Source organism: Galeopterus variegatus, unplaced genomic scaffold, assembly GCF_000696425.1.
Source record: "Galeopterus variegatus unplaced genomic scaffold, G_variegatus-3.0.2 Scaffold95, whole genome shotgun sequence".
In the NCBI taxonomy this organism is placed as follows: domain Eukaryota; kingdom Metazoa; phylum Chordata; class Mammalia; order Dermoptera; family Cynocephalidae; genus Galeopterus; species Galeopterus variegatus.
Window position 1 is genome coordinate 164,815 of NW_007726206.1, and position 16,947 is coordinate 181,761.

Genomic DNA, 16,947 nt, shown 5'->3' on the forward strand with positions numbered 1-16,947 from the left:
CGGGCGCGACACTGAGGGTTGCGATCCGTTGCCGGACACGAAAAAAAGACAAAAAAAGGAAAGAAAAAATAAATAAATAAAAAATAAAGACCAAGAGTTGAGGGAGTGAGCCATGCAGATATACGGGGGGAGAATGTTCCAGGCCAAAGGAATTGCAGGTGCAGACACTGCGGATGGAATATGCCTGGTGTGTCTGAGGATCAGCAAAAGGAGAGGCCAGCAAAGCTGAAGCAGAGTAAAGAGAACAGTAGGATATGAGGTTACAGCAATAACAGGATCAGATTGGGTAAGGACTTGTAAACCACTGTAAGTCCTTGCCTTTTACTTGAATGAGTGGAAAGCCATCAAAAGAGGGGAAGAACAAGAGAGTGACATGATTTGAATTTGGTCTTAAAAGAATCACACTGTCTGCTGTAGTGAGAACAAGACTTAGGAAGGCAAAGGGGAAGGGATCAGTCTTCCCACTGATTTCCTCTCCATGCAGGACAGCCATGGCTCCCACCTGATGCCCTCCCCTGCCCCTCTGGCCCAGCCCATGCCTGGCCATATGGTGCCACCTTCTGTCACCCGTCCATCACCCTTTGGACAGGCTCGGCGTGTACCCTCCCCAGGCTCCTCAGCTCTGGTTTGTATCAACAACTGGGAGCTAGGCAAGGGCAGAACAGTCTGGCTGGAGATCCCTGTTAGGTCTAGGTTTCGTCCCTGCTCAGCCACCCACATCTCTCCCCAGACCCCATATTCAGTGTTGCGGCGTCTTGCCAATCGACCCAAAACCCGGTTCACACCCATCCCATCGGCCCCCAGAGTTCAGCAGGTAAGAGAGGGCAGGGGGAGTAGCTGGCATAGGCCACACCTGGGGGAGGAAGGAGACAGATGGGTAGGGGGAGAGAGCTAAGAGAAGCAAGGGAAGATTGGGTCCCATCTGTGGGTGCAGGGCCTTGCTGACATCTCACTTCTGTCCTAGGCCCAATGGTTGAGTGGCCTCTCCCCTCAGTCCTGCCCTGAAGAGCCTGCCCTGCCCTGGGTAAGTATAAGAAACCTTCCTGTGCTGAGATTCCTCACTGTGTCCTCTTGGCCCGAGGCCCAGGAGTTTGAGGCAGGTGTGCCCTCTGGAAAAGCTACCTGATTCTCCAACTCTTCTTGCTTCTCTGATGCCCTTCCTAGGGCCTCTAAATTAGGGACTTTGATCCCTTCCTCATGAGGATGAGACTCAGACTGTTCTCTTTTCCTGCCCCAGCCTGGCTTCCTCATGTGCCCCCTTTCCTCCTATGTGACAGGAGCAGATTGCAGTCCGGTTGTTTGACCAGGAGAATTGTATAAGGTTGAAGGAGGGGCCTGAGAAACCCCCTGTAACAACTCCTTCTGGACCCCATCCTGATAGAACCCCCAAACTCCAGGGGCTGAGGATGCAGGTGAGTCTGTGGGGAGCAACAGCTTCGATCCCTGATGGGCAGTGGCAGGGCTAGGGAAGAGGGAATCAGGAGAAGATGGGGGTGTGGGAATAGGATGGTGTGAGTAGACTACTTGAACCCACATCTTGATGTCACACTGGGATACTCTCTCCCACTACAGCGCATCAGTATCCTGCAGCAGCTGTTGAAACAGGAGGTAGAGGGGCTGGCAGGGGGCCAGTGTGTCCCCCTTAATGGAGGATCCTCTCTGGATATGGTTGAACTTCAGCCCCTGCTGACTGAGATTTCTAGAACTCTAAATGCCCCAGAGCATAAGTCTGGGACTTCCCACTCTCCCAGACTGTTACTGCACTCTGGGCTGCCAAAGCCCTGCCTTCCAGAGGAGTATGGGGAACCACAGCCCTGTTCTCTGGCAGAGCCTGAGACCCCAGAGTCCTGCTCTAGGAGTGAGCCTGAAATACCAGAGCCCTCCCCCGAGGAACAGCCTGAGGTACCAGAGCCCTGCCCTCCAGCAGAGCCTGAGCCCCCAGAGTCCTGCTCTAGGAGTGAGCCTGAGATCCCAGAGCTCTCCCGCCAGGAACAGCCTGAGGTACCAGAGCCCTGCCCTCCAGCAGAGCCTGGGCTCCCAGAATCCTGCTCTAGGAGTGAGCCTGAAATACCAGAGCCCTCCCCCCAGGAACAGCCTGAGGTACCAGAGCCCTGCCCTCCAGCAGAGCCTGAGATCCCAGAGCTCTCCCGCCAAGAACAATCTGAGGTACTAAAGCCCTGCTCTCTAGCAGAAACTAGGCCCCTTCAGTCCAGCCTCCAGGGACAGGCTAGACCCCCAGAGCCCTACCCTAGGGTAGAGCCAGAGGCATCAGAGGCCTGTTCCATGGAAGCTAGAAGTTCAGAGTCCAGCCCACAGCCCTGCTGCAGTCAGTGGGCTCCAGCGACCACCAGCCTGATCTTCTCTTCCCAAAGCCCACTATGTGCCAGCCCCCCTATCCGCTCACTCCAGTCTCCAAGGCCTCCAACAGGCCAGGCAGGTAAGGAGTTGGTTGGGAAGGGCTATGAACAAAGGAAGTTCTCATCTCTCACTGGATCTGAGCCCCTGCCCTGCACCAGGCAATCCTATGCTTTCTTCCCTTCTACTCTGCCCCAGCATGGCTGTCCCTCAGGAAGAAGGGAGGAGATGCACCTCTAGCCCTGTGCCCCTAATTGGCTTGGCCCTTGGTGGGGATGGGGAAAGGACAGTACAGTGGGAGTATAGGACTCCAGCGTCCCCTCTAAACTGTCTGTGGCCCCCAGGCCCTAGCAGTCTGGCCCCTCGAACCCTGGCCCTGAGGCAGCGCCTCAAAGCATGTCTAACTGCCATCCACTGCTTCCATGAGGCTCGCCTGGATGATGAGTGTGCCTTCTACACCAGCCGAACCCCTCCCTCAGGCCCCACCCGGGTCTGCACCAACCCTGTGGCCACACTACTGGAATGGCAGGATGCCCTGGTGAGCCTTCAATTTACAGCCAGGCTGTCTGCACAGCAAGCCTTGTGGAAAGTGGAGGGTGGAGGCAGGGGGCCAACCACAGCTCCTTTACAGACAGGGCAGTGGGAAGAGCTGGCCACAGTTCAAGGATGGCTGGGCTGTGACATGGTCTTCCCTCTTTCCAGTGTTTCATTCCAGTTGGTTCTGCTGCCCCTCAGGGCTCTCCATCATGAGGGCACCCTCCTCTACCCACTCTGGCCCTGCCTTGCTCCTTCCTTTTAGCACTTATTTATTGCTGGTCTGCCCCATGGAACTGGGAGCTGACACCCTTCTGTCCTTTAATAAAGTTTTTAAAGTGTCCAAATGTCCATCTAATGAGTTTTAATTGTCCAAGTAGGTCAACTACTGCTGTTGTACTCCAGTTGCCCACATGGTGGCAGTGTCCTCCAGCATAGAGGCCAACCCTGGGCTCTCAGATCCCCCAGGCTCCCTCATCTCAAAGCTGTCCTGAGGAGAGGAAGTCATTCCACCTCTGCCCAGCCCACCTCCGCAGCAAGCTCTGTGAATGTGTTGGGACCTGCTCTTATCCTGCTGCTTGGGATCAGTCCCACTTCCAGAAGCTATCAGCTACTTCCTCATCCCCTACAGTTCCTCTTCTGGAACTCTCCCTGCATTAGGCAGAAGAGCTTAAGCACCAGACCCAAACCTCTGGAATCTTCCCTTGTTAGTGTCATTCTGGTTGGTGTCTCCTTCAGCCTACCATGTGAGGCCCCAAAGCACTGCTGAAGCTGATACTCCTTGCTTCCCAAAGCATAGTACAAGCCCTGGGCTGCGCACTTCCTCTTCTCCCCCAGAGGCAGGCCTTGCCAGGAATTCACTAAAGCTTTGCCTCTGGCAGAGATTGACAGGATAGGAGTGTTTAGGGGGATGAGGGAAAGGGTCAGGCACTCCCCACCATTCTGAGCACCAAATTAAGCAGCCACACACAATCCCCAACCTTACTTTATTAGAAGAGGCAACAGCAGCTGTAGCCCCAGGGCCTAGCCCAAATAGGGGTGGAATGGGGACTGTACAGAATGAGTTTAAATGCGAGGTTCCTCCAGTTCACAGCAAGGCTGCCAAAAGTCTGGAGTCTGAAAATGGAGATGAGGGGAGGAAGAGATGGCCAGAGAAAATTGTCGTGACACAGGACCAGCGCCTATCAGTCCTAACGGCTCCTCTCGCCTAGATGGGTTCCTTGTTCCTGTTCCTTCCCTCCCAAGCGGCCAGGGCTTCCCTTCCGCTTTCTGGACCTCTCAGCCCCCGCTAGTAAAACTGCTCCCCAGCTCTAGGCAGATGAGAGGGCGACAACCTCCGCCCCTCTCCTGTCCTGGCTTTCACAGGCACGCATGTGGGTGCGGGTGGTCCCTGCGGAAGCCTCTCCACTCCTCCTCCAGTCGGGCCTCCTCTCCCCAGCCACCACCCTTGAGCACCAACAGTCCGCCCATTAAGGTCCGCGCCCCACCCTCCCCTCCGTGTTCTCAAAGGATGGGGTGGCGCCTTGGGTGGGGCCGGCTGGAGGTGTGTGAGGATGGGAGCGAAGGGGCGAGCGGGGCGCGGGGGCCCGGCGCGGGGCGGGGGCCCTGCTCAGTCCGGGTAGATGATGAAGCCGGAGAAGGTGCTATACTTGTTGGTGTTGCCGCCGTGCACCTTCCCGCCGTCCAGCTTGATGAAGACCTCGTCGCCCACATCCAGGTGCAGAATGACGCTGTTGCTGGCGTAGTCGTAGTTCTGGTCCGCGTCCTGAGCAATGGCGCTGGCCCGGACCTGGCGAGGAAGGAGACCAAAACAAGCCACTCACGCCCTGTGCAGAGCTGGGATGACAAGAGGGTTTGGGGAGGGTCGGTGCGGCTGCGGCCGCGGCTGGCCGTGCGAAGGCGCTGCGAGGACAGCCTGCGGTAGGGGATTGGGGAGGGACAAGGAGAGAGGGACTAGGAGATCGCTGAGTTTCTCAGGCTCTGTCACTCACTAGCTGTGTGACTCGGGACAAATTTCACGCCTTTTCTGGGCCTTGATTTAAGATATAAAGTGGGGGATAATAATAGAGCCCACCTCATAAGGTTGTGAGGATTAAATGAATTGCTACGTGTCAAGTGTGTTCAGACCAGTGGTTTGCATTCTCAAATTATTCTCATTTAAAAAATAAAATTAAGGGCCGGCCCGTGGCTCACTTGGGAGAGCGTGGTGCTGACAACATCAAGTCAAGGGTTAAGATCCCTTTACCAGTCACCTTTAAAAATAAATAAGTAAATAAATAAAATGAGTAAATATAAAATAAAATTAGCCTGTAGGATAATTTCTAAGATGACGTACCCGCTCGGACCTCCTTTTAGTCCTAAACTTGCGTTCGCTTCCCTGGATGTTGGGGCATAGGTGTGTCTGTGCGCGTACCACAGGGTGCGCTCTCGCCTCTGGGGCCCCCATTTCCCGGCGGAGCTCCCGCTAGTGCCCCGACGTGGGGTCTCCTGTGCTGGAACAGGGATTCTCTCCTCCCCTCTGGCCTCACGGAGGTTGTCTCAAACCTCCAGCCCCCTCCCCAGCCCCCCTTTTCTCGTCCCACAGGGGCTGGTTATTAACTCATTAATTATTCATCATTATTTTAATCACTATTTACCGTCCCCAGGGCCGCAGCGCCCGCGCCGCGGAATACAGAGTGAAAGCCGCGCAGCCCCGCCCTTTCCGAAACCGACACACACTAGACACACATTCGCCCCCTCTGCCTCTTCCCAGATACCCGAATAGACCAAGCACACCTACTCGGTGCCACATGCAGATAGACACCGCTCTGGTCTCACGCTTTCGTACTCCGCACCCACAGACGCACTCGCACCATGCATGCACACCCTTACACTCCCTTACGCACAAACACTATCTCACCTCCTTACAGACACTCTCACTTCCTTTCCCTGGGTTCCTGGGGCGGTCCTGCTGGGAGAAGACCCCAAAGCAGGCCTGGGGCCAGGCAGGTGCTGCGACGGTCACAGGGCTCAGGAGTGGACAGACCCAGGAGGAGCATGCCTGATGCTCCCGGATCACTCCTCCCCACCCATGGAGCGGGGCATTCGGAGGTCACAGCTCAACTCCAACCTCCCTTTGAGGCCTGCGTGGTCCAGGCACTTCTCCCCACCCCACGCCTGTGGCCTCTGCTCCCTATGCGCATCCAGGTCCTCGAGCTGAGTCCTTGGGGCTATTCCCCCAAACCAAGGCGGCAGTGACTCTGACTCTGCCCAAAGGAGCTGGAGCGGCAGAACCTGAATGCTGAGAGCTTGCTAGGGAGGATGTGGGCCTACCGGAGCAGGCCAGGGTCCAAGGCTTTAATTCCACCCCTGTCCCTTGCTTGCCGCTTTCCTCCTCCAAATCAGTTCCTTCAGGCCGCCTGGCTGGCTCCTGAGCCACCAGGCCATTTCCCACCTCTGCCTACAGACTCAGTATTACCTGAGAACGGGTTTGTTCTAGGCTTGGTCCCAGGCCCTGGGGTGAGCAATAGGATAGCTGCCTGGCAAATGAGCCAGCGTTTTCATTCTTTTGTACCTTTTCCTTGAAAATTCAAGCTGAATGCTTCCACATGGGGATGGTTGTTGGCTGCCCACTGCCTCAGATGCATATTCCATTATAATTCGAAGGAACCCAGACTCCAGGTAGCTCGCCCAACGCGAGGCTAGGAATCCCAAAGGCCAGGAGGGCTGCCCCCAAAGAGAGGGTAGCCCAAGACAGGACGAGACACCAAAGACGTTTGGTGTGGTTGCCTATAGCTGGAGTGTGAGGTCGTGGCTACAGAGACATTAAGCTTTGAGTACTGCGTTTCAGTTCTGACACCATTCCTAATATTCAGTGAGACCCTGAGCAGGTGGTTTTCTTTCTCTGGCCCCCAATTTCTCTTTAGCTAAATGAAGCGATTAATAAATTATTGGCAGCGTGACGTTCCTGGATTCAGTACTGCTGCTCGGGTTGTCGAACGTGTGGGGAGGTTTAGAAAGCTACTGGTCCGATCTCGGGCCAGGCGGGGGAGGGGCATCTCACCTGTCCGTTCTTCATCAGGTCAGCCCACATGCTGGTGCCATCGCCGCCGCGCATGAGCACATGATAAGCGAAGAAATAAACGCCCGGCATGGGGCAGGTGAACTTGCCGCTGGCTGCCTCATAAGCGTTGCCCACGTTGGTGACCACGTCGTCGAAGCGTAGCACCTCATAACCCTCGTGAGGCCTCCGCAGGCCCGCGTAGAAGGCAATTCGAGGCACGTAGCCCGCAGGGGGCGCCACCCCGCCAGGGCCTGGGCCGGGAGGGCCCGGGGGACCTGGCCTGCCTGGCTCTCCAGGGGGCCCTCTGGGACCTGGAGGTCCTGGGGGCCCCCGCAGACCTGCCTTTCCGCGCCGGCCCACATCTCCCTTGGCGCCCGGCGGAAAGGGGGACACGGAAGCGGGCGCGCCGTCGGGGCCCGGGCCTCGGGGCCCGTGAGGGTCGCACACCATGCGGCAGCGACCCAGCATCTCATAGTGCGCCGGCCCGCGGGAGCTGTGCACCAGCAGCGGGATGGCCACCAGCAGCAGTAGCACCATGGCCACTCCGACGGCCGCGCCCGCCACCCGCTTGCGGCGGCTCAGCCGCGACGCGGCCGGGGCCAGCAAATCCTCCTCACTCTTGGGCGCAATGGCTGCGGAGGCCCGGGGCTCTCCGCGGGCCCAAGAGGCAGAGGCGGGACTCGGGCCTGGGTCTGGATCCCCCCGACGGTTGCGCCGAGCCCTCTCGCCCCCCGCCCCAGCGGGCTCCCGCCGCAGCGGTGCCGTTCCCCAAACCGTCCGTCAAGGCGGAGGTCCCCCAGTGGGTTGCGCCAGGGGCAACTCCCGACGGTTCAGAGCCCTTAGTTGTCTATTACCCTCCTGTTCAGTCCTAACGATCCCGGGCGCCTGAGATCCGCGGCTTCTCGGACGGCTGGTTTCCGACAGATCTAAGATGCCTGCTCTCCAGACTGCTGCTTTCTCACGGGTGGTGGTACCCGGGTCCCAGGCTACCGAGACGGATCGCTCCCGGCTGGAGCAGGGACTACTCCCCGCGCTCCGGACGTCCCAGGCTCTGAGCTGCTGGCGGCGCCCAGGATGCGACCTCCTCATAGGTTTTGCGCTCTGGCTCTTGGCGAGCACTGATTCGCCTTCCCACCCCAGCCGCGGCCGCAGCCCCTGCTAGAGCCCCAGCTCCGCGTCTCTCTCCTGCGAGCGCTCTCCCTCTCTGCGTCTCTAACCTTCCCCCTCCCTCCCCGGGTGGCAGCGCGGGTGGTGTGAGTCGCCGCGCGGCGGGAGCCACTATAAGCGGCCGGAGGCGAAGCGACCCCTGGCGCCCAGAGGGGGAAGTGCGGAGGCGGGGCAGGCAGCGGCCCCCTCCCGCGTCCGCCGGTTTCTAGGTTCCTTCCAGGCTCGGAGCGGGTTCTGCAGGGATTCGCGACCCCTGCCTTATCCCTACCCTCTTACCCGGAGTTTGACATTCTCAGAGCCCAGAGAAAGCCAGAAACAGCGTTGAGATAAAGACGGGTTGAGATTACAAACACAGAGAAGACAGAGGTGGATTCTCGAGCTAAAATTGGCGGAGGTGGGGTGGGGTGCGGGGTTGGGTATCTCACAAACAAAAACCAAAACAATGAGGGGGGGGGAGAAATTCGCCACACTATGTTCCCCAGTGCCCGTGACCGATTAACATATGGTAAAGGCTTCAACATGTACTTGTTGGCCTGAAGTGGAAAAGGCAAATCTCCAGCTATCCCCACGCCCGACCCCCAGTGTCGGGGCCTCAGAGCATCCGAGAGGGTGTGTGAATGTGTGTGTGTGGATGTGTGTGTGTGTGTGTGTGTGTGTGTGTGTGTGTGGAGAGAGAGAGAGAGAGAGAGAGGAGAGAGAGAGAGAACAGACCAGCCTGGGGGAGCAAGCAGGAAACCGACAGGAAAGCAGAGAAGGAGCGACAGAGAAATCAAAGAGACAGAAAGCCAGATAGAGACGGAGAGACAGAGACAAAGCTTCGAAAAGAGACTAACTGACAGCCCCAGAGGGAGAGAGGGAGAGACAGAGACGGAGAGAGAGAGACGGGAGCCGAGACAGGTTGACAGATCGAGAGAGAAATGTAAATGGCGCGCTGCAGAGAGACACCCAGGTCCGTGTTCGGACTCCAATGTGACATATCAACTGTGGGGAAGACGCGGGGGCGGGGCGGTTCTGCCAGCAGAGTGTAGGCTCTAGGCCTGTGCATTGTGACAGTGTGCTCCAAAGTGTGGAGGTGGCCATGGGATCCTGGCCTTGTGTGTCCTGGGTGAGTGGGATTGTGGATTGTGTGTTGTCCGTGTAGATGTGATGTTGTCCTTGCATGAGGGCTATTGGAAGGCAGGTATTTGTATATTAATTTGCTTTCCTCTTAGTCTCTAAATTTGGGACCCCACAAATGCCATTTCTCCTGCCTCAGAACTAAAAAGTAGGGAATCTATTGGGGAGAAAGAAAGAGAAGGCAGCTCTAGTTCTGTCCCACTTGCCTTGCCCAAGCCCAACCCAACCCAACCCATGTCCTAGTCCCAGACTTGTCCAGCCCTGGGAGTCTCTGCCCCTTTCTCCTTCCTCAAGGATCTGTTAGATGAAACCCAGAGAAGTTAGACTCCAAATAATGGGTGTCTGGGGGCCGGGGGAGTTGAAGTTGGTTAAGCAAATTAACATAACTAAAATGCTGATTGGGTGCTAGGCACCCTCCTGCAAGAGGTGACTGTGTCTTTCAGGGTGACCAAGAGGAAACATAGGGTTTGATAGATCAGAGTCCAGAGAAAAAGCTATTGGCTGCATCCTTCCTTAGGGCCTGGCCCCTCTGAGGGAAATTTCTCACTCACAGGGATCCCAGGTCCAGAGGCTAGAAAGGGCTATAGAACTGATGAAAGTGGGATGTCTGGAGACGCTGGAGGTGGACAGCCACAAAGGAATACATTGTGTGAAATAGAGGGCACAGGGCACACCAGGGCATGATTATTGAGTGGAAGGTGATTTCCTCATCTCTCCTTTCCTGTACTCCTCTGTGCACTCCCCTCCTCCCCCATAATGAGGCAGGGGGAAAAAGATTGCTGAGGCTGGGCTTGTGTTATGGTGGGGGGAGGCCCCTACATGCCTGAAAGGATTGGGAGAGAAAGGATTGGCAGTCAGTGGGGGAGGGGCCTCCTCCTCCAACCATAAATACAAATTTTATTCAAGGTCTTTGTCGCCATTTGTCTTCCTCGGGGGGCTGAGGGCCGTGTCAGCCCCGTGCATGTCTAATTCCAGATCTGCTCCCCCAGGCTGGATGATGGATGGATCATAGAGGAGAAAGCAGGCCTAGGCTTACACTAGCCTCCCCTGCCCAATCATCAGGCCCCATTCACCCCAGGTCCTGCCATTTCTCTCCTTCATCCTTTCCCCTGCCCGCTCTCCACTCACCAGAGGCCCTCTCTACACAGCCCCCCTCCCCACCCCACTCATCCTACTCACCAAGGCCCCCTTTTTGAGCCCCTCACCTCAGCCCCTTTGAGGTCCTAGTCTTCTTCTCTCTAGAGCTTCCCCTCTCCTCCCATCCCCAGTCCAGGCTGTGATCTGCGGTGACCAGCAGGGTTGCAGGCAGCAGCGGGTGTGTGTGGTGGGGGGAGCAGGCTTGGCTCACAGGGAGCCAAGGGGCCAGCTCCATGAATTTATTCATGTTCTGTTGCTCTTTCTCCACACTCCGGAATGAAGCTGCCAGCTCACCAGGTCCTTACTGCTTCCCCTGCAGCTGTCACATTCAGCCAAGAAGGGACCTGGGTAGGGCCAAGGCCAGCTGGTGCTCCTGGGACCAGAAGCCAAGTGTCTGGGCTCGAGGGAATGCTGGAGCCCAGGCTGGGGTCTGGGACAATTTACCCAGAGCTCCTCAGACAGCCAAACTAGGAGGCCCTAGGAAGGTGATGTGGTTGGGAATGGGAAGTAGACAGAGAAGGATGTGCTGCAGGGCAAAGAAGGGGCAGTGGAGGTGGGAGACAGGGTCGGTGGGGGAGAGGAGAGGAGAGGAGAGGAAGTATTTAACAGTTTCCTAGGCTCCCTCACTTAAAAGCACAGCCCAGTCTGAATCCTGCATTAATTAACCTCTACCCTTGGCTCTGCACTAACCCTGAACCTAATCCCAAACTATACACTTGATTCTTCTTCAGTCCTAAAATGAGTCAACTCCATAACCTGACTCTAAATGAAATGCATCCCCACCTGTCCTGGAACACAGGAGTCTCCCCAGAATTTCCCCCAGGGCTATAGCCAGGTGTGTGTCAGAGTTCTGGACCAGACTTTTGATTAGTGTGTGATTAGCATATGATTTGCATGTGATATGTGCCTTCTACTCTGCGGAAGTTTTCATGTTAAAATTTTATGAAGTGTAGAGGAAAGGTCTCGACTCCTTGAAGGTTCTTTCTTTTTGTTCCTTCTCTCACACGTCTTGTGACTGACTCAGACCCCCCCCCCAAGGGAAGAAAGGGGGTGAGGAGGTAAGCAATAGGGGGTTTGCAGGGGGAAGACTGGCAGTGTGATCTGCTTCCATCACTTGCAGAAGCCTTAATTTCTCCATCTGTAAGAGAAGAGGAACCAGCTGGCTGATGTTCCATTAAGATCTAAGGACACACCTTATTTCTCCTTCCTTGCAGTCTCTCCTTCCCCCGCTTCAGGGCCAGTCATGGTGTAGTTCCCCCCCACCCCTCCCACACTTTGGATCTCAGCTCCCACATCCAAGATCACTCAGAACTGGAGCAGCCTGAGTGCCTGGTATGAAGAGAAGGGAACTTTGCCCGCCTGAGAGGACAGGGGATAGCATGGAAAGAGCTATAACATCATTTAGTGCTTACTGTATTTTAGGACACCGCCCACCCCCCAGGTTGTAAGGGGATCTCAACCCTTGATCTTGGTGTTGTCAGCAACACTGCTCTACTGAGTGAACTAACCGGCCAGCTCCTTGTATTTTAGGGCTTTTTTTTTTTTAAAGATGACCGGTAAGGGGATCTTTTTTTTTTTTTTAAAGATGACCGGTAAGGGGATCTTAACCCTTGACTTGGTGTTGTCAGCACCACGCTCAGCCAGTGAGCGAACCGGCCATCCCTATATAGGATCCGAACCCGTGGCCTAGGTGTTGTCAGCACCGCACTCTCCCGAGTGAGCCACGGGGCCGGCCTGTATTTTAGGGCTTTTAACAGGCAAGTTCCCATTGCATCCTCAGAGGACCCCTGAGACGTGCTTTACAAACTGGAGCCCAGAAAGGGGAAATGGCTTGTCCAGTATCATCCTGTAAGGGGAAGTCCTAGAATTAGAATTATGATCTCCTGGCTTCCTTCTCAGTGCCTGGAGGAGAGACAAATGACACTCAAGGCAGTGGAAGGGTGAGAGAAGCAGGACAAGAGTGGGAAGCGAGACTTGAACGGAACTCAGGGGAGACCTACTGTGTGAGGCCAACAGATTAGGGTCTTGGCTCTCTTGTCCTCCAACCCCCACCCCAACGCTGTCAAGCCTGTCACCCAACAGGCGCTCAACTGTTGGCTGATAGATGGCCAAAGTTAGTTGCGGAGAACTGTTCAGATGCAGGAGAGGGCAGAGAAAATGGAGGGGAAGGAAAACGAAGGGAGCCAGAGCAAAATTTGCTTAACGGGCAAAAGGGAGCGCTGAAGCCGGTTCTCCTCCAACCACGGGTGGGAAAACGCGTCGCGGCCCAAGAACCTGCACACACTTTGCCTCGCTTTGGAGACTACCGACGTACCTCTGCCGTGGAGAGAGGGGGCGAGTGAGCGGCCGGGCCCAGGGCTCCCACTCACCGGCAGGCACCCCTGGCACCGCAGCTCAGGGCAGCCTTCGATTCAAAGGGTCGCGTCAGGGTCCACAGTGGGGAAAGACGGGCTCTCCAAGGACTGGGAAGCGCTTATGTCCGAGGCGTGTGTCAGGCCAGAGCGCGCTGCTGCCTGACGTCCGCAGCCTCGACCCCTGGCCGGGTGCGGCTCCAAGCCCTCGCCTCTTCTCCTCCGCCCCTCGCACCCCCTCACTCCCACCGCTCGCCCGCTCCAGCCTCCAGTTAATGAAATGTAGTCATCGGCTGCACAGACAGCTGTCAGACCCCTCATTTCTCCGCAGGGATGTTGGATCCCGCTCTGGGAGACCGACAGGTGAGAGGAGAGGGGGAGGTGTGGGGAGCCGAGCGAGGGGCTCGGGCTGGTGGGAGCCCGGACGGAGCCCAAAAGGTAGCGCCAAACTCGAAGTCTCGAGGGCTCGGCTTAGCGAGGTGGGGCCTAGGAGTCTCTTTCTGCTTGGGTCCCCTAGCTCTTTCCCCTTCTCCGATAAGCTGGAGACTTAACGAGCCCCACACACATCACCACCGGAACCCGGGTCGACCCCAAACTCCTGGCCCTGCACCCGGGGCTGGCCTGGCTTCGGTGCGCGCCGCGCTCAGCGCCTCGGAGCCGGCGGCCGCGGCCCGATGCTTCCTCCCAGCTCCTTCTATCCCTTCCCTCCTGCTCCCCCTCCCTCCTGCACTCCCTCCCCGGCGGCCGCGGCCTTTATTAGGGATTCCGCGGCTGTCGGTCCCGCCATCCATCCTGTCCGCCGGCAATTAGGCGGCCAGACAAAGAGCAGCTTCGGATGGATGAGGGTCCCGGCGGATCGGAAATGTGAAGGGTCAGCGCTGCCGCCCGCGGCGCACCCCGCTCCCCCTTCTGCATAATCACCGGCCGCCCGTCACTCAGCCGGCCGCCCAGGGAGCTCCGGGGCCGGGGCCCGAGAGAGGGCGGGCGTGGGACTGCAGCCTAGGCGCCTAGGGCAGCGCGAAGGCGGACCTGCAGCAGGGTGCCTCCTGCGGGACAGCGGAGGACTGCGGCCTGAGGCGCTTGGAGGAGGAAGAGGGAGGGATTATGGCCCCGGGCTTTCCCTGATGGGGAATTGGGGGCCGGAGGGCTGGAGCCTTCCTGTGGGGAAGCGGGGACTCTTACCTGCGGTACACAGAAGGAGCCTAGCCCAGGGCGCCCCCTGCTGGGAGACTGGGGGACGAAGGTTTAGGGTCTATACAAGTGAGGCTGTACCCAAGGCGACCTCTTTTAGGGAAACTGAGGGTCTCTAGCCTGGTGCGCCTCCTATCGGAATAGAATGACACTGCGCTTCTGTTCTCCGGTCTCTTGAGTGAAATCCAACCTATCCACATCAAATCAAGAAAAGCTCCAAGTCCTGGCGAATCCCAGTGGAGCCGAGAGGAAGTTCAAGGAGTCCGGGTTTTACTGCGGATTCTTTGGCACTAGCTCCCAGTTGACAAATCAACATCTCAATATGACAATTAGTGGTCGAGGTGGGGGGAGAAGGGCTCTTGCAGCTCGGGCCCCAGTTGACAAATCAACATCTCAATATGACAATTAGTGGTCGAGGTGGGGGGAGAAGGGCTCTCGCAGCTCGGGCCGGCTTAGCCCTCCCAGCCGGAGGCAGAGAGGTGGGCGGTGCTGGCAGTGATGAACGAGTCTTGGGGGGCCCGGGGTCCAGAGCGCGCATTTATTACTCGACTGACAGGAGGGCGGCGGGCCGGCCAGGCTGCGAGTAGACGTGCTGGGAAAGAGGCCAGTGGCAGGAGGGGTAGAAATGGAAGCGTTTAACAGTCCTATCGCTCCGTCTGCTCCCGGTTCTTCGCCTCGACCCTGGTACTTGACTTCCTTGAGCTTGGCCTCCCAATTGTTGGAGCTGGCTCTGGTTGCAGAATTTGGGAAGCGGTGGCGGAGACCTAAATCCTGTCCTTAGGGTCTGAGATGTCAAGAAAGGATGTAGACAGGCCTTAGGACTAGGCGCTTGACCTCGGAGGAATTGTGCATGATTGTGTACTCAGAGATGAGTGGGTGACAGGGATTGATAGTTGTGGATCACGCGTGGGGATCAGTGACTGCATGTCAGTGCCAGGAATGTGTCGGCCTGATTTTGGTAATGGAGGCGTGAGCTTCGCATGCCTAAGGATGAGCCATCGCTGGGTGTCGATTCCCCGCCCCCCTCAATCCCCCCGCCCCCTCCAGCTTGCTGTCAGCTCTGTCTCTGGTTCTGGAGGAAATGGCAGTGTGCACGGTGACAGCTGAGGTGTGCTGTTGGGTGGTGGGGGCTTGATAGATGTTAACTGTGAGAGTGCTGGTCAGAACAACTGCTTTCTTCTACTCCTTCCACCACAAACATCATTCCTTACCCAAACGTCTTGAAAGCAGTGGGTGTTTTTTCCAAAGTCTGGAGACCTAGTTACTGAATCCTGGGAAAGTAAGCGATTACTACCAGAGTTATCTATAGCCCATACCCCTATACATACACATACACACAGAGTCTCCAATATAAGATGTGATCTCCAACCTATCTGGCCTCCCCAGGCTGTAGTGATCAGAGAGGAGGAGGTGGATGGATATTAAGCAGACACCTGTGTGATGCTCAAGAAGGGAAGGTGCAGACTTTCAGACCTCTAAGAGAGCTCACCTCTTTGGGACCTGGACTAGTGGCCTCTGGAACCTTAACCCTTTAGATCTCAGGTCCAATTAGGTACTAGTTGGCATCTTGGAAAGATAATATTAATTATACTCAAATCCCTCTCCGTAATAATTCTCTTCACCTGGCTTTGTCTTCACTTTCCTCCATTCTCCCACACACCAAGAAGTTGAGCCTGGCCTCCCCCGCGGTCCCGAATCTCCTGGGAGTACAGAGCAGCGAGCGGAGTGACTCTGGGTCTCTGGCCCCTGTTTTGTTCGGCAAGGTTATAGGGCACCTTCCGTTTACTTTGCTCTTCCTTTGGGCTAGAGTATCTCTTGGAGACTCTGTCTTTGTCTCTGCACCTTTCTTTGTGTCTGCATATTTCCACCTTTAGGAATCTCTTCCAAATTTGTCTCCCTACATTTTTGCAGGTCTCTCTTTGTTCCCCCTGTGGCTCCTCCCTCTAGGAATACCCCAGCGCAGCAGTGAGGCCCATGGCGATTGGGGGAGAGAGAGCAGGGCTTCCTTCCTGCTTGCATCCAGAGCAATTGCGAACCCAAGGATGGCCACGCCATGTGGCGTGGGACTGCAGCCTAGGCGCCTAGGGCTGCGCGAAGGCGGACCTGCAGCAGGGTGCCTCCTGCGGGACAGCGGAGGACTGCGGCCTGAGGCGCTTGGAGGAGGAAGAGGGAGGGATTATGGCCCCGGGCTTTCCCTGATGGGGAATTGGGGGCCGGAGGGCTGGAGCCTTCCTGTGGGGAAGCGGGGACTCTTACCTGCGGTACACAGAAGGAGCCTAGCCCAGGGCGCCCCCTGCTGGGAGACTGGGGGACGAAGGTTTAGGGTCTATACAAGTGAGGCTGTACCCAAGGCGACCTCTTTTAGGGAAACTGAGGGTCTCTAGCCTGGTGCGCCTCCTATCGGAATAGAATGACACTGCGCTTCTGTTCTCCGGTCTCTTGAGTGAAATCCAACCTATCCACATCAAATCAAGAAAAGCTCCAAGTCCTGGCGAATCCCAGTGGAGCCGAGAGGAAGTTCCCTCCTCCTGGCCCCCGCCCCCTCAGCCCGCCTGGAAAAGGCAAATTTGACATTTTTAAATCCCGAGCCTTAGAGGGATCGATGCGGCCCGGGGGCCCCGCCCGGGGTCGATATTCCTGATTGGGAAGCGGCCGCTGCGAGGAGCCCGCGTGTAAATCACCCGGGCTGGGGGAGGGGGCGCGGGGAGCCTACCGCCTCCTAGGGGCGCGGAGCCAGGCGGGGTCGGGGCCCAGGAGGGACCCGAGGGCGACGCAATGAGGAGAACGACAGACCTTAGAGAACCAGAGAGAAACGCGCCCAGAGACTCCCCCCGCCCCCGCCCAGCCCTGCCAACTCCCCGGGCCAGCTCCGGTCTCGCTTCAGCAGCCGCCACCCTCCGTTGCCCCTGGAGCCGCCGGGGAGGCCGGTGTCGGAGCTAGCCATGGGGCGGCTCCTCTCGGGCCGCTCCCGCGGGGCCCGGGCTTCGGCGGCTGCTGTCATGGAGCCGACAGGCCGGGTCGGCCGGGAAGGGGCGGGTGGCGGGGGAGAGGCGG

General features: G+C 57.3%; 2 protein-coding genes across 2 annotated transcripts in view; one reads left to right on the plus strand and one right to left on the minus strand.

The window, feature by feature from the left end:
* TROAP (trophinin associated protein) overlaps positions 1–3,236 on the plus strand; it is an 8,117-nt gene extending 4,881 nt beyond the window's left edge. Inside the window, exons 8-15 of the mRNA XM_008583139.1 lie at positions 485–625; positions 731–814; positions 965–1,024; positions 1,278–1,412; positions 1,573–2,131; positions 2,198–2,437; positions 2,700–2,893; positions 3,058–3,236. Coding sequence (XP_008581361.1) covers positions 485–625; positions 731–814; positions 965–1,024; positions 1,278–1,412; positions 1,573–2,131; positions 2,198–2,437; positions 2,700–2,893; positions 3,058–3,105 — 1,461 coding nt within the window. The 3' untranslated portion in view covers positions 3,106–3,236. The remainder of the gene's footprint in view (positions 1–484; positions 626–730; positions 815–964; positions 1,025–1,277; positions 1,413–1,572; positions 2,132–2,197; positions 2,438–2,699; positions 2,894–3,057) is intronic.
* Positions 3,237–4,430: 1,194 nt separating this feature from the next.
* On the minus strand, positions 4,431–7,551 carry C1QL4 (complement component 1, q subcomponent-like 4). The gene is made up of 2 exons (XM_008582731.1): positions 6,932–7,551; positions 4,431–4,678 (listed from the first exon to the last, which is right to left on the minus strand). Exons 1-2 carry the CDS (start codon positions 7,466–7,468, stop codon positions 4,499–4,501), a joined length of 717 nt encoding a protein of 238 aa, XP_008580953.1. The 5' UTR covers positions 7,469–7,551; the 3' UTR covers positions 4,431–4,498.
* Between the last annotated feature and the right edge of the window lie 9,396 nt (positions 7,552–16,947).

Bases quoted from the DNA above. Each gene is read 5' to 3' on its own strand.
- C1QL4 (XM_008582731.1), bottom strand. From the start codon at position 7,468: ATGGTGCTACTGCTGCTGGTGGCCATCCCGCTGCTGGTGCACAGCTCC. The intron at 4,679-6,931 runs GTGAGATGCCCC...CTTCCTCGCCAG, and splicing joins ACCTGATGAAGAACGGACAG to GTCCGGGCCAGCGCCATTGC.